The sequence below is a fragment of the Hermetia illucens genome, chromosome 2 (assembly GCF_905115235.1).
Source record: "Hermetia illucens chromosome 2, iHerIll2.2.curated.20191125, whole genome shotgun sequence".
NCBI lineage: Eukaryota > Metazoa > Arthropoda > Insecta > Diptera > Stratiomyidae > Hermetia > Hermetia illucens.
The window spans coordinates 69,349,118-69,371,553 of NC_051850.1; the positions used below are offsets into that span (position 1 = coordinate 69,349,118).

The window sequence follows — 22,436 nt, forward strand, 5'->3', positions numbered from 1 at the left end:
TCGATATCTCCCTTCGCTTCCGAAATATCGAAGCTTGAAGTTCTAGAATTGGCCCATAGCCAAACATGTACTTCTTCACGGTTCCGGTTGCCACGGCTTTTGATTATGGATTTTCGTAAAATAAATCAAAATGAAATGAAAATAACACCAAGGATAACTTTCGAAATATTGAAAAATGAAGCTTTTGAATATTTCGCTCAGTTTTCGAGAGTTGAAATTTGGCTAAATTGAATTTCAGTTCATTGCCAGCCACTTTGTTATATTTTGTTATTGCATATTAATTGGAAAAAAAACTCGATTTTTTTTTTAAATGCAACTTATAAAATTCCTCACAACAAGCTATTCTTCCCATGCTTTCATTTTTTGATTTTTTTCAACGTTACTCTTCTTCCTTATCAGCATTCCCTTACATATTTCTTGCTGATTGGTATAATATAATCCGAGCCGTATTACCGTGCAAATGGGTATAATGGTGCTGGGTTTATATTATAGGGACGATAAACTTGGTTTATTGTTTAGGGAAAACTCAAAAAGCACGCGGGAATTGTGGCCATACATACATAAGAATGTAAATTCTTCAACATCGCGGATATGCACCGAGAGCGCAAAACAGTATGAAAGTATTGAACAAATATTCGGCACTAGTACCCTTCATTTGCGAACGAATGACAACAAAAGTAAATATGTTGAGGAATCCAATTCAATCAATACTCAAAATAATGTAGAGAAGCAAAACCGACTTCAAAAATTCAATCAAATGTCGGAGGTGATCTCGCTTATTACACCAACATATGGTTCTGTTCTTCAGAAAAGTGTATTAAGATAAGCATAGAGATGATCTTGGTTCTCAGATCACGCAGATCCTGCTTGATATAAAACAAGTTTATCAAAGGCTGCTAGACGGAAATTTGCAGGTAGGCCCCAGGGGAGGGAGTGACGAACCGAAGATGCCCCTCTTCGGTGTGAATGAAATGCGTTAGACGATACCTTCACGTGGTGCATTTCGAATATGAAAGAGCAATAACTGTTCTTTTATAGCCAAATTTGTTTAAAAGATGAGGAAACTAGAAGCTGGGCTTTTCCGATATAAAAGGTTTTCTGATTTTCTTCTATTGCGAGGCCAGGTATTGCAATGTGCTACTATGGTATGATGTCGTGGTCAATTCACAAAATGAATAGGAAAACGAGTAGAATTTTTATGGAGTTTGAGGTTATATTTTGATCATTGCTGTTATTTCTAAGTTTGTCTCATATTATGCATATCTAGGCACTTTGGCAGGATAATTGATAACGGAAATGCATTTCGAAAATAGTCGAATTCTGGACACAATTGCTATTTTGGAAATTGCTCACTAATATTATATTATGCATCTCAGTTCGAACATTGCAAAGGTCAGGCTAGATTATTATAGATGCCGATAGTCTTTTTCGAAATTTAGAATTAGCTAGATTCTTGTAGCGGATGTATAAGGGAATACCATGCAGCCTACAAACTTTATTGCAGTAGCATTCAGACTACCGCGTATGTCCTTAAAAAACTCTATCAGGAGGACTACGCTCTTCAATTCAAGTTTTGGGATAGTGCACAATTGGGCACCCTGGTTTATTCGTATCTTAATGGCGCTACATGCTCCCGAGTTAGAATCAGTTGTACATTTCGATGTAAGGGTTTCGACCCTTTTTGGATCTCCGGCGACTGTATATGACCACCGCATATCCATCCATTTCTTCCTTTGAGCTGCTATGCCAGTCCATTTAGACAATATAGCGAACTTATGATCTTCCCCAGCTGCTTCCTGGCCGGGTCAGAAATGCCGTCATCCCAGTCGTACCTTTCCTCCCATAACCGTTTAATTTCGATCCTTAACTTCATTGTGGCGGGCAGCAACCAACCGATCGGATCGTACATGCCCCAGCAACTGCCATATCGCCTTATGATACGAGTTGCCTAATCTGATGTTATCGCGAGGGGTTTGGTACTACGTACCTTCCTTCCAACGTTCGATAATGATTTTTTTCGTACAGCTGCTCACATGCCTGATCATCAACGAGATTAGCTTCCTCCTTACTCAGTGGCATATCCCAAAACGCTTTTAATCGTGTATTCGAACGATACGTGGACTGAGGTAGATTGGGAGATGTGACACTGCTGGCCCTGACACTATCCACCCCAGTCTTGTGTTTTGGGGTAAGAAACTCTCTACTGTTTCTACTTCATTCACTATTAACTGTGGCAAAATATTTGAGCCCAACAAAACAGGAATATACGACGCGTACTCCGTTACAGGTTCCGCCAACTTTTTCCCTTTTAAAAGTTCGTTTATGCGTCGCGGAACTTGTGGGAGACAACCTTTGGTTACCCTTCTCACCATTAGGGCTTTCGTTTTTATATCGGACCCATCCTCTAACTGAAGAGTAACCCAAACTACCGCTGAAACTTTTCCGGCTGATACACACGATGCTTGTCCTTTTCTTATTTAATCGATGCTTTTGGACTAAATCTTCGATTATCTAATTGAAGCCAGCCAAGGAAGCCAGAGATCGATGTGACATCGCACCGGAATTCCCTGGCCATCTGTTGCCGTAAGCTTAACGATGACTGTTGGAACAATTGTATTGGATCTCGACAACACTGACAAATTCTTTGTATGATGACTGACGCTGCCTGTGGATGAATGATTCTCCATACGAAGTCTTACAGGATATAGAACAGTAAAGTGCTGTTCCTTACAAATATCGCACTTGAGATACTTGCCCCTTCTGCAAAGTTCTCCCTTCTTGAAGTAAATACATAAAGAAGAAACTTTGACTTCCCGTACAGATAAAAAACTTTAAATTTGGCGATTTCTCCCCACTTGAGCTAACAAGAAGTGTGACTTGCATCTTTCGCTTGCTTCTGGGGTCGTCATATTGCTGCAATCCGCTTATCCCTTCCCAACCGGGAGACATTACCACATATCTGTTCTCGAGAAACTGGTTCACCTCATTACCGGGTCAAAACATCCATTGTTCGCGTCAACAATGAATGGATGAATGGCATCCCTTCAGCGGCATTATATACTGTCTTGAGGAGGTTCTGGACCGCGGATCGCATTGTGTCCAGGGCCGTCCCTAACGTTCTGGGATCTTTCTGCGAGATTTGAGGGAGATCAACAAGTGGCTGGATTTCCTTCTCTATCAAGGCTTGTCTTCTGTATGGTCGATCAAACACGTCTCATGGTTGAGCATAGTGTTCCCCATAGACTCCTAGGTGATCTGTGACCACATTGCCTCCTCTAGGGTACTGTAATCTTGTATTGTAGTGTTACGGTCTTGAATGAAGTGCTCTAACACACTTCAAGGTCCTGATCCAATTAGATTGTTTAATACAATTATCGGAAATTAAATTTGAATTTACTTATTAGTTTATTTGAGGAACGTTAAGCCCACAATCAACTTAATAGTGGACTGAATTAAATGCACAACAACTTACTGTGCCACTTTTTATCCGCGGACCCTTCGTTGATGGGCAAGCACTCAATGAAAGAAAAAAGCCTAGACGGCTTCGTCCAAGAAAAAGCCACGACGAATAATTATAAGCAGAAAACAATACTTAGCTACTGCTTTTCGGTCACGCTCACAAGATGAAGACGAGGTAGCGTCTGATGAATTATGCCTCCATTTTGGATGAAAACGTCTAGCCTTTTTCTATTTTTTTAAACTTCATCTTCAAATTGAATAATGGGACAACGAAGGAGTCATGAAGGAAAGCGGGAACAGGAAGAAGTTGGACGCACAAGAGAGCTTGGTGATTCTAAGGAAACCAGAAGAGAACAGATTGAACCACGACACGAGCAACGTGCAATCGAAGCTTGCCTTGATAACTATTACAACCATTTACCGCGCACTTCACCATTTTTAATTTTTCACAAAAATTTGCCTTAAACACAATTGATAGAAAAATTTAATTCGCAAATGTTAACACTTCCCAATAAAATATTCGCATGTTTATTTTTTATGCCCAATACAACTGAAGCAATATTGAATGAAGGTTGAACTTCAAGGCCATCGCTGTTGCTGGTCTGAATAAATTTGAAGTGGCTGCACAAATGAATAATTCGGAAAATCGTCTAAACAATGGCGTTAAATTCTAACAAACTAAATCACCCTATTACATCAGCTACTGTAATGGGTTGGTCTAGAGAGAATAGCATTGTTTTGTTAGATTGGCCGACCCAGTCCCCATATGTGAACCCCATTGAAAAATTTTGGGGCACTCTAAAGCACAAAGTAAGAGAGCTCAGCATTACATCCAAAACAGTACTCAAAAACGTTTTAATCCACGAATGGAACGCCACATGCGCCTAGAAATTCGTGAAGCTAATATTGGAGTATAACGTGAATGATAGCTGCTGTAATAAAGGGGTGGACTAACAAAATTATAATAAAATTCATCATCATCATCAACGGCGCAACAACCGGTATTCGGTCTAGGCCTGCCTTAATAAGGAACTCCAGACATCCCGGTTTTGCGCCGAGGTCCACCAATTCGATATCCCTAACAGCTGTCTGGCGTCCTGGCCCACGCCATCGCTCCATCTTAGGCAGGGTCTGTCTCGTCTTCTTTTTCTACCATAGATGTTGCCCTTATAGACTTTCCGGGTGGGATCATCCTCATCCATACGGATTAAGTGACCCGCCCACCGTAACCTATTGAGCCGGATTTTATCCACAACCGGACGGTCATGATATCGCTCATAGATTTCGTCATTGTATAATAAATAATAAAATTGTATAATAATAATATAATATATAATAATATGCAACGCAATCGATTAAATCACTAAAAGAGTTTCACTTTTTGCACTAAACAAGAAGAAGACATAACATAAAGGATGCCTAATATTTATGGGCAAGGCTATGTGCTTACTTTTGATAATCTCGAAAATTCGTTTGTCCATTAACTTGTTCAATGGGAACATGAACAGTTCCTCTTATATTTGAGTTAACCTTGTTCTTTACATTGTTATATTTTTCAAACCGACATTCCGATTAGGCTTTCTTGGAATTATAACTTTCTCTCTTATTTCATTGTATAGAAAGGTTTCACAACAGCGAAACCATTAATCAGCATTCTGGACTTGGGAAAATTGTTACTTCAATATTCTAGAGATGGAGATGCAGCGAAAGTGCATGAGCTTATCATTAAAGGTGCACCGTTTAATGCAGATTGGGTAAGTGCTTATTATGCAAGCGAAAAATAAAAATTATATGAAGGTTATCTTAAGCTTGGTATGACACCGCTACACTATGCAGCAAAACGTAATAGTTACGAAATTTGCGATATGCTCTTACGAGGCGGTATCAATAAAGATGCAAAAACAAAAGTGGATCGCACTGCGCTTCATTTTGCAGTTTATGAAGGAAACAAGGAAGTTGTCGAATTGCTTTTATCACGAAACGCTGAAGTCAACATAAAAGACATGGTAACGAAAACGGCTTGTTATTCATCTAACTACATAATTTTGTTTTAGCTTCGAATGACTGCACTACACTGGGCAATCGAGAAGGGCCATAAGGCGATTGTGAGACTACTTCTAAAGCATGGTGCTGATGTTTCCATTGTGTCGAAGTTTGACAGAACACCTATAACAATTGCTGCATTAACAGGTCAAGTTGATTTAATTCAAGAACTTGACGCGGCACGACATAATCAGCGGAATAAAGTACTATTGGAAGCGCAAGAAAACCAGGTAAACTTCCACTTATTAAATTTCTCGGTCATCGTAGCCAGAAGTTGAAGTGTCGCTCTATATTAGTTGATGGTGATGAAATTGTGTCTCTTAACTATTTTTGCCGGGCGTTCATCACTCATTGTTATTTCTTTTAGATAGTATTCGAATTTACATTTTCTTTTGTTTCTTTTAGTTAAAGTCAGTAAATATATCCACAATGAGCTGACGGTACTTTAATTTAAGGATCCCTGCCTTCATTGGTCCCTCTCTCCCCAGATGTCGCAGAAAATAAAGGGGTATCCACGATTTTTATGGCCTATTGTGGCAAGGGAGAATATGAATCCCATCTATTTGCTCCAATTTAGCTTTGTGTGTCTTTTTCGCTAGATTCCTGCGATATTCTCCGAATTGTATTCAGGTTGGTGCATTTCCACGTACCGGTAACGTAAATGACATGTGGGGGACTGAAGTGCTGACCGCCTTGATTTCAGCACTGGAGGCTTCTAGAAGAATTTTCAGTTTCCGTCTCATTTCTTGGGTATATTCCGTCGCATTTCCGCGAGGTTCTTCGCTGCTCTAATACTTCAATTGTATCTTTTTATGTACTATTTTATTCATATGTCGGGATACTGTGGGAAAAATTTTTATGTTATACAAAAAGCATTTTTCTAATAATTTCGCCACATCGAATGCTTTTTTAGTGCTTGGTAGAAGCTCATGATTATCCGGCTCATCTTCATTCCTTTGTTTTCGTTTGTTCCTCAGTTTTCCTCAGCAAATTCGAAATTTCGTCAGTGAAGCTTTTGTTGCCAGGGTGTCGTCTACTTCTGAGTGGGTTTGTAGTTAATAGGGAGCCATCTTCACTTTCAAATTCTTTCTCCGTTTCTACTTCACCCGTCGTAGAACTGACCCAGCTTGTCCAACGTGACAAAAAGAGTGCTTTATAACTATTGCTCTCCCTTCTCCACATGTTTTGGATAGAATACTGCATGCAACATATTAATGAAATTTAACCCTCAAATTCGACCAGCTCTATCGATGGTTTCCTTTTGTAGTGACACTTAAGACTTTTAATCACGCTTTGATCTTTAATGATAAAACCCTTGTCCCATTTGGTGGGAAAAATGCCACCTCTATGTTCTGAAAGTTAGATATAGCACTGTGATACGCTCTTGGCCAGTTTTCCTCCTAGACACTTATATATAATCTATAATTTAAAACTTAATCATTTTTATTAGACCAGTAACGAGTAACATTAGTATCAACACTCTGTTTTTCTCCGTTAATTTGATCGTAGTTGATATGGTGACCTTACTTGAATTTTGGGAGCCAACTTTCCGATGCTTTTAAAGTCGTTTAGCGAAGTTCTTCAGCAAATTTCTTTACTTTAGCTTTTACGATCGGTATTTTAGTGATGTCTGAAGCTATGGTAGCAACCTTGAAGCGTGTTAGAATACTTTATTCAAGAACGTAGGAGTAGGAGGCAATATGGTCTGCATTGCGCTCGCCTGTGATTAATATCCTGATTTATCTCAGGTACTCAGTCACAGCAACATCCAGTCACAATACAAATCCCTCTGCCAGTAGTGCGACCTTCCAGTAGAAACACGTTCTAGTGGCCGCTATCACTTCATCATTGATTGAAATCTTTTTCCCCTGGAGATTGGTTTGAGTGTTGGAAAAAACCAGAAGTCGGTGGCTGCTAAATCGCGGGAATATGGTGGTGAAGCAAGTATAATTCAGAAATGTCGAAAATAACGACAGTAACGTAGATTAAACTACTATAACTTGTGAACACAGATTTTGATACATGTCGATTAAAGGTTGGTCGTTTTTTTCCATTTGCTTTTGACCTGCTCTGAAGTTACGTCCGAGTACTGGCTAAGAATCATTGCTATTTTAAGAGGGAAGAGCGCCTCGTTGATCTGTAAGATTTTATCTCCGGAATATTTTGGCCCTGGCACTGCTACCGGGTGGCTCTAAGGATCTGAGCAAGCTGCACTTTGCCTCTTCTTACGAGTTCATGGCATTAAAACATTGATATCTACTTAATAATCCTTCCCCGGAGTTTTTATTCCCACTTTTATATTTCGTAGGCTTGGGTTAACACTTCGTCGGGGGCTGGTATACCAGAGCTCCAGTCGCGACTCCATTTATTCTTAGTAGTATTCTAAAAGAGATTCTATACTTAACCCCTATCACTTCTTATTTGTAAGTCAATTCTTCAAGTGTACTGCTGTTGCGATGATTGGATGAATGAATGTCTACCAGCGATGGAAATCTTATCCATAACAGTGGCGTAATGAAATGTGCAGGTGAATAGTCCTAACCTTCTTTGACAAACAGTTGTCATTATCTCAGGAGAGCGATCCACTACATTTAACAGATGATGATTTTCTCTCTGCGGCAAGCGATGGAAAAACTGCTGGAATATGGTCAACAGTTGCATCGACTTCAAAGCCGCCTATGACAGCATAACCAACGTCTCACTATAGGTTTAAAGTTCTTACTGTACAAGACAATGATCTTGCCAGTCCTAATGTATTCCTCAGAGACTTGGGTTCTTAGTAAGAAAAATTACTAACTAACTCTTAGCCGCGTTCGAGAGAAGAATCCTCTGCACACCATCTATGATCAATTACAGTCCAAACTTCTACAGGGCGAGAAATAATTATACTGGGCAGTAACAAATTAAATTTATTACAAAATCATTTAATTAACTTTCCTTTTGTTTACTGTATATGTAATGGGAACATAAATGAATTACATGATAATTACTCTTCATTAAAATAATAACATACAAAAACGAAAATTAATAAACAAGTCGTTTTGTCAAAAAAGGTGGCTAAGGATTTCAGCTCTGCCCTGGGCGTGACTGAAATTAGCGACAGGTGGTAATCGCTCCATTTATATATAATCGCAAGCACGACATGAGTGGGAATTATATTGAAGTGAAATCCGTCGTAAGTTCAGACCTAAACCAGGCCTGAGTCCGCATCCACTTGATCACGGAGCGAACAAATTGGGAAGTAACTTACTTCCTCTCTTGTGGTTCATTTATCGTCTTTGGGGCTTAAATACCCAAGTTTACCCACAAGGTTGCATGACGGTTTCGCCGTTTTGTGTATTGCTTATATGAGTATATTTAGGTGGGCATTTGTACCTAGCTCGTAATATTTATGCATTTAGTTTGTCAAACCGTTCATGTTTGTATGATACTGACATTCAAAGTCTTAGAATACAAGAAATTTGTATAAAAGTGACAACTGTGACCTATTATGTTAGGAATAGTGCATTTCCACCAAACTTGGTAGTATAATGCTCTATAATATAGCCTATATTACTCTAAAATGATGATTCCAAGATAAGCTTAAGGGGAGTTCCCAATCAATTTCTAGGGGAGTATATTGAGGCCTAGATACCATGTGTATGGACCACCATATTTATTTTCAGATATTTGGGTGGGGTAGTTTCTGAAAATGGATCTTTGAAGTAAGTAACAGACCCCCGCACTCATCCCCTTTGCATCCAATGTCAAAACTAATATCGGGTTCAGAAAGTGCTGATCGATATCTTTCATTTGAAACACCACATGACACTTTCGCTTCTCTTTTTTACCGTTTTCTAGTTATTTGAATATCAATATCATTTACTGGAGACAGGCATGTATGTATATAGGTATATGCTAATTAAATTTGTGGGTAGTGTTCAATAAGATGGACGTGTATGTATGTATGCTTTCGTGAAGCGCCAAGCTTCCGGTATCCCGACTTGTTTGATATTTAATATTTTTGTCTTTGTTCGCAATTTTTTGAATAACAGGCAAAATGCTACGATTTTTTGATTAACAAGTTTTTTTGTTTACACTAACACATTTTATTTGTCTTTTCGCCCTTTCCTCAATTTTCGATGGACGGCCAGGTCGGTTCTTTTTCTCGCAATATTTCGGATTTTCCGGGAAATCGTTTAGAATACACTTATGTCGATCAATTTTTATTGCAATGTGACGAATAGAATGTTTTCAATCTTGAATAATACAAATTTCGCCCGATCACCCATACTGAACAATGCATCTCGCAGCATTTTTTAAAATATTTTTTATTGTGAAAATCGGTTCTTTAATAATAAGAAACAGAAAAATCTTTTTAGTTTCTCCTACTTGCCAACACTTAACGCGAAAAAATCAAAAATATTATTATTTTATCCAACATTTACCCTTTGTCTGATATAGTTATTTCGCACTGCCCCACAAACACTATACAAACAATTGGTTCTTTAATAATAAGAAACAGAAAAATCTTTTTAGTTTCTCCTACTTGCCAACACTTAACGCGAAAAAATCAAAAATATTATTATTTTATCCAACATTTACCCTTTGTCTGATATAGTTATTTCGCACTGCCCCACAAACACTATACAAACAATTGGTTCGTGCTACAACAAATGGCGCTACGATCGCATGTTTCTAAGTATCGTTATTGATCGTTAAGTTGACGAGTAGTACACAGCAGCAAATGCAGATCAGTGCGCCAAGTCGCTAGATGAAAGTGCGTTTATTGTATACTATGCATCAAATGTTCACTCATTCAGCTGAACATTTCTTTTCAACTGAAGATCATCTACCTTCGCTTAATTAAAATTTAGAACAATCTATGGAAAACGGCCAAAAGGCCGGTCGAGGAACTGTGGCTTGATACGCAGGATGATGATTTGAAAGTCTCGCGACTGCATCCAGATCAGGCCTTTGCCCGAGCCTAATGGCGCAACCGATCAAAACCAACCGACCTCGCTTTTGAACGGGACAAAGGCTGAAAAAGAATTAAAATTTGATACTCCTACTGTGTCCGAATGCCTGAGTGGTTAGAGCACAAAGCTGTCGTCCGGAAGGTGGCGGTTCAAATCTCATTGGTTGCAGTGGGATTTGTGTCGTGATTTGACGTTGGATACCAGTCGACTCAAATCAGGATAATAATCTCGGGCGAGCGTAATGCTAACCACATTGCCTCCTATAGGGTACTGTAATCCTGTAGTGTACCGATACGGTCTTGAATGAAGTGCTCTAACACACTTTAAGGCCCTGATCCAATTGGATTGTTGCGCCAACGATTATTATTATTCCGAGTTGTCACAATTTCGGCAGATGCCGGATTTTACCTGATACTAGCACTAAGTGCCAAATATTTAGGCTCGGACGATCCTACTTGCTTAAAAACTAAAGAGACGCTGGTGGTGGTGGCCGGTGGTAGGTCAATGGGAGAATCCGTCGAGAGCTCCCCGCAACATCGAGCACGCATGCAGAATGGTATATTTCTGCATGGCGTGAATCAGACTGTGTGAGAGTCCCAGGCCGTCAATGGAAATTATGAGGGATTTAGCTACAACACTTGTAGCTGACAATATTATGGGAACTACAATCAGCCATTTGAAACGCCAAATTTCTCTGATTTCTCGAGCCAATGGCTTTTTCTCCACGTATTTCCGTTCAACATTGCTGTTATGGGGGATAGCAACATCAATAATATACGCGTCTTGTCAACTAAGAGTACGTCGGGCTTGTTATTTGGAATATGTCGATCAGTTAGAACTTTCCGGTCCCAATGCAAGCAGAACTATCAATTACTGCTTGCGGCTCATATCGGTAAACTGGACATGTTCCCGTAATCAGCCTTTGCTTGTATGCAAAGTTTTGATGCATAACCTTACATACAGCATTATGCCTAGTGATGTGTTGCCCCGGTGCCATAACAGTGCAGTTACAAATGAGATGGTCCAACGTCTCTAACGCCGAACCACACATTCTTCACTGGTTGTACTCCATCCGTTCTTTCATAATAAGCTTTTTATAAGCTCGGGTGGCGACCACGCCCTCCTGAATGGCACACATGAACCCCTCCGTCTCAACAAAGAGCTCCCCAGCACACAGCCATCTGTTCGATAAATGGCTGCCAAAGAAAATTCACGTGTTTACCTGGGCCCCTCTAGTTCTTCGATCTGTTTATGGTTCATCGAATTTCCTCTTCGGTAACATCCGCAAAATTCATACCAGGTGTATTGAGTATCCATCCAAAGTCCACTCCAATACTCTTTCGCTTCCGTCACGGAAAACTGCACTGTCTGGGCGCACTGTTCGGATTCGTTGAGAGATCTGAGAAAGCTCCGCTGGTATCTCGCGTATGTTGCATTCTGGACACGTCTGGAGTGACTTTCGCCATATCGTCGTAACCGACTGCATACGACAGAAAGTTTCTGCTTTAGTGTGTCCAAAATTTCAACTACGCTTGTTTCAATGGGGATGACATAGTTCCGATAAACCCTCTGCACTTTATTCTTCACTCATCTGCAGGCATTGTCAAAGCTTAGTTGAGTCAGCCTAGCAATTTACTGCGTTAGTGAGTCCCGCCGATGTTCCAGACAAATTTTCCATCCATGATGGATCTCTTCGGTCACTCAAACCAATAACGCGAAAGCGAATCTTCTGACCGTGCATTCTGACAGCCGTAATTGCACCACAATGCACAAGTGATTGTAGTTGCAGCAGCGACATATCAGCACACAGTCGAGATGCAATCTCATCATTGATTTGAGATCGAATTCTCGGAATTGCTGGAGATGCATAGAGCCTGGAATTCGTACCGAATCTCAGTGGAAACCTCAGCTGGACGGTGGAGAAGAGTGCTTCGGCAAGTACTGAAAACGCCTGCAGTGGGGCGTGGTGTTGTTGATGCCGCCGCCTCTGCACCGGTCGACTCTCGATCACCAGACTCCGCGATGTCTTCAAGTCGAACATGTTCCCTGGTGATGACCGAGATTGTGTCGCTGTGACTCGCTGCACAGTCACGTGCGCGAATTGCGGGAAACGCTCGATGAATATCTGGTGCAACAAGGGGCGGTTAGATGTTGTACCCACCGTTATTTCGTAGTAGGAGCGGATAATGAAGAGGTTCATTTCTTCAGCCCATTTCATCCGCTGCCTACGCGAACCTGCTAAAGTGGTCGTCACAGATTGCAGCGAAATAGCTGCAGCAGGCGGAGCAATGCTCCACGACTAGCGATTTCGGCGCCATGCTGTCCATTACGGGAGCCCGACCCAGCCACCAAGTAAGACGACTCCTCTTCTTTTCATTTGTGGGTGGTACCTTTTATCCCTAACTGCCAGGTGTGGTGATATCTTCCTCAGTGAGTAATTTACAAGACTGCAAACTTCTTGTACTTTCCTCACCTACCCCCTGAGACGCTTTGGTGGCGCACAGCCATTGAAACTGAACCGGGCTTGGGATCGGCTACGGCGGAGTTTTATTAATATTATGAGCACTCAGGCCGTGTTGGCTCATTGTACTCGCCTCCCCCGTCTAACGGAATATTCCGGATTCGTTAACGTATCGCAGGCTGTCCGTTAGTGGATGTGATGCTACCCGTCGGAATTAGAGAACATCGGCACCAAAGATCTGATGCCTAATGCGTCCATATGCGGGGCATTCACATAGGAAATGCTCCGTGGATTCCGCTTCCTCATTACAGGAGGGACACGTATCATCTTCGGTTATTCCTATTCTGAACATATGGCCAGCTAGTGAATTATGGCCTGTCAGAATGCCCACAATACACCTGCAAGTCCTCCTGCTTTTCGACAGGATAAACTTTGCGGTACGTATGTTCGGTTCTGGCAGGAAAAGTTTGATGTGTCGAGCAGCATTTAGGTTCTGCCACCTGTCATTATGCGAAACTTTGTTCCCAGTTTTTGAAAACAGATTTAGCCAATGCTACTGATACCCCAATTGCTGGCTCCGGTCCCGGCATAGGGGAGATTGACCCCTCTTTCGCTAAAGCGTCCTAGATTTCATTTCCCTCTATGCCACAGTGACCAGGTACCCAGAGTAGTTAGACCGTATTGAATCTAGACATAGAGTTCAAACGGTTTCTGCATTCCTGAACGATTTTCGAGGTGATCAAAGGACTGCTCAATGCCCTCAGTGCAGCTTGACTGTCACTGCAGATTGCGATGCGCCTGCCCGTCAACCGCTCGTCAATCACCCAGTTTGCCACCCTTAGGATCGCATAAACTTCGGCTTGAAAAGCCGTTGCATATTGTCCCAAAGGAAAAGCCCACTTCTCGTTTTTATTCGAGAGGTAGACTCCTGCTCCAGAACCCCCTTCTATTTTTGAGCCATCGGTGTAGAAGACTTCCGTATATCCTGCCACGCATGCCTCTAGGTCTTCCCAGTCCCCTCTACGCTTCAGGGTAACCACATATCTTCTACCAAACAGATGTATGGGGACACGAGAATCGGAGGGCATTGTAAGAACTGGATTCAGTCCTCCTAGTAACTCTTCCAATGCTCTGTGCCCCCCACATCCGTTGTTTTCCCATAGATCTAATCGAATTAGTCTATGAGCTGCTCTCATTGCAGTGCTTTGCTGCAAATTGAGTAGTGCATTCAGAGCTGCGCCGGATGTCGTGCTCATGGCACCAGTGATACCCAGACAAACAGTTCTTTGCAGTGCGGCTAGTTTACGGTGAAAACCTTTTTGTCTCACCTTAACCCACCACACTACGGATGCATATACGAACTTCGGCCTAATGATGGCAACGTATATCCACATTACCACATGAGGCCTGAGTCCCCATGTCGAGGCAAAGGTCCGTCTGCACAACCCATAAGCTGTGAGAGCTCGTTTGATCTTTACCTCTACATGTTTGTTCCAAAGAAGTTTTTTATCTAGAGTGACCCCCAGATATTTCACTTCTTCGGAGAGTTGAAGGGTAGTACCCCTCATCTGAGGGAGACAAAGTCCATCCAGTTTTCTCCTTTTTGTGAATAAAACCATTGTTGTTTTATTTGGATTAGCTGACAAACCATGTCTAAGGCACCAGCTGTCTATCAAATCAACGGCACGTTGTATATTCCTACACACCGTTCCAAGATCCCGATCCCGAACAGCAAGTACAGCCACGTCATCAGCGTGTATTGGCAAATTTTGCAGTTCGCATAGCAGTGAGTCGATCAGCATACTCCACAGAAGCGGCGAAAGCACACCTCCTTGGGGGCGGCCTTCGTTGCTTCCGTAGTCAGGTAGCGATCGACCCCTACCTCACCGCACAGCAATCTTTGCGTTAGCATAGCATGGGTCTACTTAATTAAAGCATCATCAACACCATGCGCTCTGGCGGCATCACAAAGTTTTTGAAAAGGCGCACAGTCAAAAGCCTCTTCAATGTCCACGAACACCCCCATCGCGTACTCACCATTCAAAGTTGCATCCTCTATCTTTGTGACCAAAGAATGAAGAGCAGACTCACAGGACTTTCCACGTTGGTAAGCATGTTGGTTTTCACTAAGTGGGTGTGACCTAAGTGCGTTTCCACGAATGTGATGCTCCACCAGTCTCTCCAAACCTTTCAGCAAGAATGAAGTCAAGCTGATCTGTCTGAAGTTCTTTGGATTAGAATAGTCATCTTTCCCAGGTTTTGGTATGAAAACTACCTTAACCTGTTGCCAAGAAGAAGGCATGTAGCCCAGAGCAAGACATCCTCGAAAAATATTTCTTAGAGGTTGCTCTAAATGCTCCATACCCTCCTTTAGCATTGCCGGATAGATGCCACCCATGCCAGGTGCTTTGAAATGTTCCAGTTCCCCTTGCAACGCTTGCGTGTTGAAGGGGTTGCAAGAACCGTCAACTCTCCCCCTACCACTTCTCTCACCCGTTCTCCCGGGTGGTGTACTTCCAGGAGGGTCTGTACTGAGTCCAGTCTGGAGCTCGTGAAAGTACCGTCGGGTTTCCTAAGAGAATCCAACTTGGCCGACTCATCCCTTTTGAGGACTCTGCACAGCCTTGAAGTCTCCATTTCGCCTTCCAGTTCCTCACAGTACGCTCTAAAGGAGTCTCGTTTCGAACACCTCACGAGCCTCTTATATTCACGTTGTGTTTCTGAAATTTAACCGGTCTTCGTTCTTGTTACTTTTGCAAGCACGATTTAGAAGTCGCCTGGTTGATTTCCTGAGTTTTTGCAGTTCTCGGTTCCACCGAGGAACCGTTTTACCGCTTTGGCCTCGAGAAATAGGACAAGCCTCTTCATAGCACTCTAAAAGTGTGCAGTTCAGAGTTTTCAATTCATCTGTCAGCACTAAAGGAGTCCTTAGTCGCCTAGGGAACTGTACTTTATTGCCAAGAAGTTCATTGAACTTTGCCCAATCCGTTTTCCTAGGGTTCCGTCTTTGTACTGCAGACTGTTCGCCGGCAATAGTCAGATTGAATTCTAGATATCGGTCTCGGTCCCACGTTTGCAGTCATAAGACCAGCTGAAGTGATGAAATCAAATAGCTTCTCTCCTCTTGGATTGCATTTGCTACTGCCCCAACAAATATGTTGAGTATTCGCATCGCAACCTATTAAGAGTTCGAGACCACTTGATTCTGCATACGCCACCAGATTCTTAAGTTCTTGCGTCGGTGGAGGATACAAAGAATCATAGGGTAAATAGGCGGAGGCAACTATGATGTTTTTCCTCTCGCCATTTATCTGGTATTGTATGATGACCGTAGCTAAGTCCTGGGAACAATATTGTCTCAGCATAGTTGCCTCTAACCGTCTTGACATCAGGACGCAAGCTCTCGGTCTTATGGATCTTTCGGCGTAGAAGATCCTAGGCCCCTTTACTGATCCAATGCCGCAGATTCTGTTAAATCGAACCCACGGTTCTTGCACCAGAAAGATATAGGGGAAATCCTGTAGCTTTGTTATTCTCGCTGCCAACAGGTAGGAGGGAGCTTTGGTATGCTGCAGGTTGATTTGACCAATCTTTATGTTTTTCGACATAAACTTAGTCTATTGTCTTATGGAAAACAGTTAGAAGCATATGCGGCAGTCCGCGTGTGACGGGGTTTCCCCCACACCGTACCGCCAGAGACTCGAACTCCTCGTGATTGATTTCTCTGAGAAAAGCCGTACTTGGAAGTACTGCAATTCCCATGTTCTCATCCACGAAAGATCTCATCTCATCCCGCAGAGCATACGTCTGTTTTCCACTTAGCACCTTAATTGGTTTGCGGTGTCCGGGTTGCATAGATTCGATCACTCGAACTGGCATCATGTCAGTTCCGTTCACGTCTTTGGCTTCCCTTCCTTCCGCCTGTTCCTTGGAAGGTGTAGGAGAAGTTACTAGCGGGTAGGATTCACTCTGTAGTCCCTTCCCCAGTGCGAGCCCCCATACGAGGATTCCGCCCCTGTATGCACCATCTTCCGCGCACGTCTCCATTGTGGGAGAGCGCACCGAAGATGCTGCAATTTGCTCTATGTTGTGTGTGTCGAAGACCATCATTATTCTTCGCTCTCAAAATGGAGATGATGCCCTACAGTCTCCTGATATGACTGAATTTCAGTCTATATAGGAAAAAGTGGAGCACCATATGGTGACTTCCCCTGAGCACATTCAGACTCTGTTGGTCCAGTTCGAATACCAAGTTGAAGCCCTCCACGTTTGTAGATTGGCCCTTCCTGGCATTCATGAACTTTACCCTCCAGTGTCCAAAGTCCATGCCCGGGTTCTGTTCATCCAGCATGCGGATGATGTCCTCTGTCTTCCTTCGAGGGCCCGGTAGCGAACATCCGACATGTTCTGTCCTGCGTAGCTCAGTGTTCACAATAGTGAACTTGGGCCGACCGCCGGAACTCAAAGTTGGGACTACCTGCTGGAGCCACTTTAAGGCAGCCTCGTCAGCGCACTCCAAATGGAGAAGCCCATCACGAAAACCTTGATTGTTAAATCGTGGCTTCCTTCCAGGCTCCACCATTTTTTTCCACAGGCATTCCCGGAGGATGGTAAATTATCCCTCTGACATTTTGCCATCCTTGGAGGAAGCTCCCACGGCAGCAGTCAGAACAGAGGCTGCTCCTTCCCGCCTTCGTGTTCGTATTCCTGTGGGAGGGACCAGCTTCATCGAGATCTCTCTCGCTGATTGGATCACCTCCCGGCACACCGGTCCTAATCCCCGTGAGACGCGTGGATATAAACCCTGGTGCGGAGCACAATAAAGCGTTGGTCACAGAGGATGTGTTGGTCTTACGCTTCTTGCGCGCATTACCGCTGACAGAAGAGTCAGGTGCGTCCAGTGTGGATCTTACCGGGGTTTCCAGTTTATCCCCACCTTCCGCCGGAGATTCCGCTTCCTTGCGTCCGATTTCTCTGGGCGTTACCGCGCCTAGTGGTACAGCCACGTCCATCTCCTCATTCCCAAGGTGCTTCATCTTCCTTCGCAGTGCTCTCTTCTGCCGTCGGCTTAGGGCTTTTCCAGGTTCACGGTGTCCGGACCGCTTAGATCCATTTCCACATATTGGCGTTAAACTAGTAGCGTCCACGTCACCAGCTTCCCGTTCTTCCGGTCCTTCATCCGCGGTGAAGGAGAAGGTTCCGACAGGCAGGATTCAGCCTGTAGTCCCCCTTCCTTAGTGGCCGAAGTTCCCTTCTGCCGGGCCTTCCTCTTCCGCTTGCGGGTAGATTTGGGCTGTAGTACCGCGGACGGGCCGTAGTCGGATTTCCAGTTTCTCCCAATTTGAGAGTTTCCGTACTTTCCTTTCTGGCTAACTTCGCCGTAGGCACTAAATGCAAACTTTCCACTGAGTCGGAAAGCATGCCTTCTACAGATTGACCTATAGGCGAGTATGAATGTGGTGAGGCCCCCAAAATCCGCGCCTCGGCCGCGACATGATTGCGCATGGTCGCGGGTGGATTCGAAGTCTGTGACTTCTTACCACTTGGAGAGTTTATATCCATCGTTTCCATATTCATATTTTTGGACACCCTTAGTTTAGTAGTAAACTACTACAGGCTCCCCCACCACGACAAGGTGGTGTCCGAGGGGGAGCCTAAAAGACTTACGACCATCTATTACAATCAAAATAGTTTTTATTTGTCGCAATTCCTAATTTCCGGTGAGGACAATGATAAATTTAGTTGTTTTGTGCCCAATATGCTCGGCTTCGAGGGTATTGCTTCAATATCGAAATTTACGCACAACAAAGTCACCTTATTATGTGTCCGGATAGCTTTGTGGTTAGAGCACAAGGCCATCGTACGGAAGGTCGCGGTTCAAATCTCACTGGGGGCAGTGGGATTTGTATCGTGATTTGACGTCGGATACCAATTCGACTCAGCTGTGAATGAGTACCTGAATCAAATCAGGGTGATAATCTCGGGCGAGCGCAATGCTGACCACATTGCCTCCTATAGGGTACTGTAATCCTGTAATGTACCGTTACGGTAATGAATGAAGTGCTTTAACACACTTCAATGCCCTGATCCAATATGGATTGTTGCGCCAACGATTATTATTATTATTAAAGTCGCCTTATCATAACGGAATTCTTGAGAATCCTTGTCTGTATAACGTCTGAAGATTTCAACGTTCTATGACGCGTGGGAAAAAATATACAATTTGAAGCTACTCTATTTTTTTTTAATTGTGGATATCCTATAAGATTGTTTCATATAAAAAAGGTTACAGCTCTACGAGCGATCAAAATTCACGAGATTTATTTATTACAATGTTCACATTCACACCTAGATAACAGGCATCAATCTAAAATTTTACAGTCGGAAACCAATGAAGCAGTGAATTCAATTACTTTGGATACGTTGAGCACTCCTAAATTTGACTTAAGTTCTTTAGTTGAAGATGAAGAAATGCCCCTCAGTAAAGAAGAAAATAGCGATATTCAAGGTCGGGCAACCAACAAATGTGGTTTATCCGACAAAAATAGGGTTGTAGTAAACGAGAACGATGAAGAAATTGATTACGTGGAACCGATTGTGAATTTAATGGACGGTAAATATAATTATTATCCTCTTAAATGAGGGACGGTGTGAGACGCTATTTCAAATGGATTTTCTTTCAGACACAAAAGAAATGGACGAGTCAGCTCTAGAAATGTTAAAACACCATGGAATTACTATGCTCCCAACGGATGATCCACAAAACCTATTGGCTACGGCTTTACAAGGAGGGCGTAAACTTGTTCTTTCTGAAGCAGGGAAATTGGTTCTTAAAGAAGCGGGCCAGAGTCAAATGACGGAATCGAGATTATCCGATAATGGGGCAAACATGCTGCGAAGGATTTCGCATAATCATTCACAGTCGAATAGAAATTCCGATAAGAAAATGCCTATTGTTCTTAGACACAAAACGGGAACACCATTGAAAAGTAATAAGGTAAATTTGAACATGATATAATATTTAGTGGTGATAAAGTAGACAGATTACTAAGCTCTTTTACCATTCAAATGTTTTCCGATGGGTATCAAATAACTATCCTCTTCACCTTTCACAGAATGTGAAAATCATATCTTTGGACATGTTCAGACAAATGTATGGGAACGATTTGTGCCATCCTTTGAAAAAAATTGTAAAGTATGTTATTAGAAATCACTAACTTACTACAATACATTACATATGTTGAATTGTTTACAGACCGAATCTCAATACAACACATCAGCCGAAAATTACGAAGCTAATAAAATTGAATAACGTATCAAACAGGAAACCGGTAGTTCAAAAACTCAGTATTCAAGAGTTTCGAGATCGGGTAGGTATTTTTACTAGTTACAGTATTTAGACGGGAGCATAAGCACCTGATCACTGCTTACAGACACATCATGCATCCGAAAGTGCCAAGGGCGAATCAGTATCTAATGACGCAGATGATCTACCGCCGAATATAATTGAAGTATGTTCCGAAAGTGATTCAGAAGATGAGACAATTGATGGGAGAATGACCAGAAGTCCAATTAAGATAAACAACCTTCAGTCGTCGAATTTCCCGCCATCGAAACCCGTTCTAGCGGTTGCACCACAGGTACACAACGAGCCGACAACCTTAGAAATCCCCGAAATATGTAAACAATTACATGATCTTAGACGGCAAGTAGATGAACTCAGACGGCAACTTGAGCAAACTCAAAAACAAAATGATGAGTACAGGATGCGGCTAGAACGTGTTGAGAGAGACAGGGAAGATTTCTCTTGAAATATGTAAACATTACGTATGAATAGCTGCCTAGTTTTTAATGAATTGTAAATATTAAGCACTTTTTTAAAACCATATGCCTTAGAAATGGTGCAGGAAATCATAATTTTTTGAAAAGACTTGAATCATATTATTCAACTTACATATATATGTACATTGCATCATTGCTTCTCGTTATTTTTTAGGCAGCGTGTTATTATTGAGATCTTAACATATGTACATTCACGCGTACATACTAAAATAAAACTAAAGTGAGAAAGTAAGCTTCGATAACTGAAACTTCTAACAATGATAATAAACTCAAATTTATACTAGTAAAGATATCGCCTAACTGACTGACAACCCACAATAATGTCAAACAATTATTATTCTTAAACAAAAAGTGAAGATGATAAATCCGATATCAGAAACCTGTCCTTAAATATACATACTTTTCACAACCCTTTAGTGACCCAGGTTGTATACCTTGGCGTCAATATAAGCTAACACCACCAACAACATTCCTCATATCAACGAAAGTCTAAACCATGCAAACGATCTCTTCAGATCGATATACCTCATTCTCCGCTTTAATAAGCCTCCATCAAAAGTTAAGCTTTTCTGCTAGAAACATTCAAATGGACTATTAATCACTTTCAGATATCTCTTCTCGTGGAGAGGCTTGGCCTCAAGGAAAGATAGATCCTCTACCACTACAACTGTATATTCAACCTGAGCTTCTACAAAACCTGCAAAACACCTTCATGGCAGATACGCGATGTTATTCCTTGAAAGGCATCAATCTCACAACAGGAGAAACTATCAGTTCGAACTAATTCCCGCAAATCTTCACCTTTTGCAACAGTGACTTTATCACCGCCCTCGAGTACCCTCTCAGCTCCACTTTCTAGTTACCCTAAACGGACAACATCGACTGCTTTTTTAGTAATCTTTCCCCCAAATGCCACACATCACTAATCGATTCATAAGAAATATTATTAGCTTACGTTCTAGATGCATATCCTTTCATTATGTTAACTATTAAAGTTCCTGTTAGTCACTCAGATTTAAATGTGAAGCCTTAACTTATTGAGGGAGGGGACGTGACGAGTCCAATTTTTGAAAAATTGATACCTCTAAAAATATGTTTTTAATGACATAGTTTTCGGTTCGTGTATATTGCGTAGCGTGTCAAGCCGAAATTTGAAGTGCATGGTTTATATGTGTATTTTATACATTGAGAAGACGTTGAAATACTATATGGTGCAAGCATCATAGATTAAATTAGATAAGGAAGCCCATATTGTGATATAATTTTAAACGTGTTTTTCTCAAAACTACGCTTTTTGAGTTGGCGTGGAAAATTAAGACAAGTTGGAACCCAGAGGTTCAACGCTTCAGGTATGAAAGGTTTTGTGGATTTTCAATGTAGGAATATTTAGATACATAAGTCAACGTATAGTGAACTTGCAGTGAGCATGTCATGATTCACAGTTCGAACCTTTCCATCAGATCTTGTGTTAATGAGTATGACCGTTTCTGAGAAAAATATGTTTGGCAGACAGCCGGGCAGATAGACAGTGAACCGACTTTAATAAGGTTATGTTTTCCGTTAAATGTTAAAAACTATTTGACCATTTACCTTGATTTTGAATATTCAAAGTAATAATATTAATGATTTACATTACATGAGAATGGACGATTCCATAGCCTACATAACGACGA

General features: G+C 42.0%; 1 protein-coding gene across 4 annotated transcripts in view; it reads left to right on the forward strand.

The window, feature by feature from the left end:
• The window catches only part of LOC119648112 (ankycorbin), a 32,982-nt gene extending 11,931 nt beyond the window's left edge, over window positions 1-21,051 (forward strand). For all 4 annotated transcript variants that reach the window (XM_038049633.1, XM_038049630.1, XM_038049631.1 and 1 more), the window contains exons 3-10: window positions 5,079-5,213; window positions 5,268-5,465; window positions 5,514-5,732; window positions 19,303-19,534; window positions 19,605-19,918; window positions 20,037-20,116; window positions 20,177-20,291; window positions 20,355-21,051. In XM_038049633.1, the coding sequence (XP_037905561.1) occupies window positions 5,079-5,213; window positions 5,268-5,465; window positions 5,514-5,732; window positions 19,303-19,534; window positions 19,605-19,918; window positions 20,037-20,116; window positions 20,177-20,291; window positions 20,355-20,732 (1,671 nt within the window). In that variant the 3' untranslated portion in view covers window positions 20,733-21,051. The remainder of the gene's footprint in view (window positions 1-5,078; window positions 5,214-5,267; window positions 5,466-5,513; window positions 5,733-19,302; window positions 19,535-19,604; window positions 19,919-20,036; window positions 20,117-20,176; window positions 20,292-20,354) is intronic.
• Window positions 21,052-22,436: the final 1,385 nt, after the last annotated feature.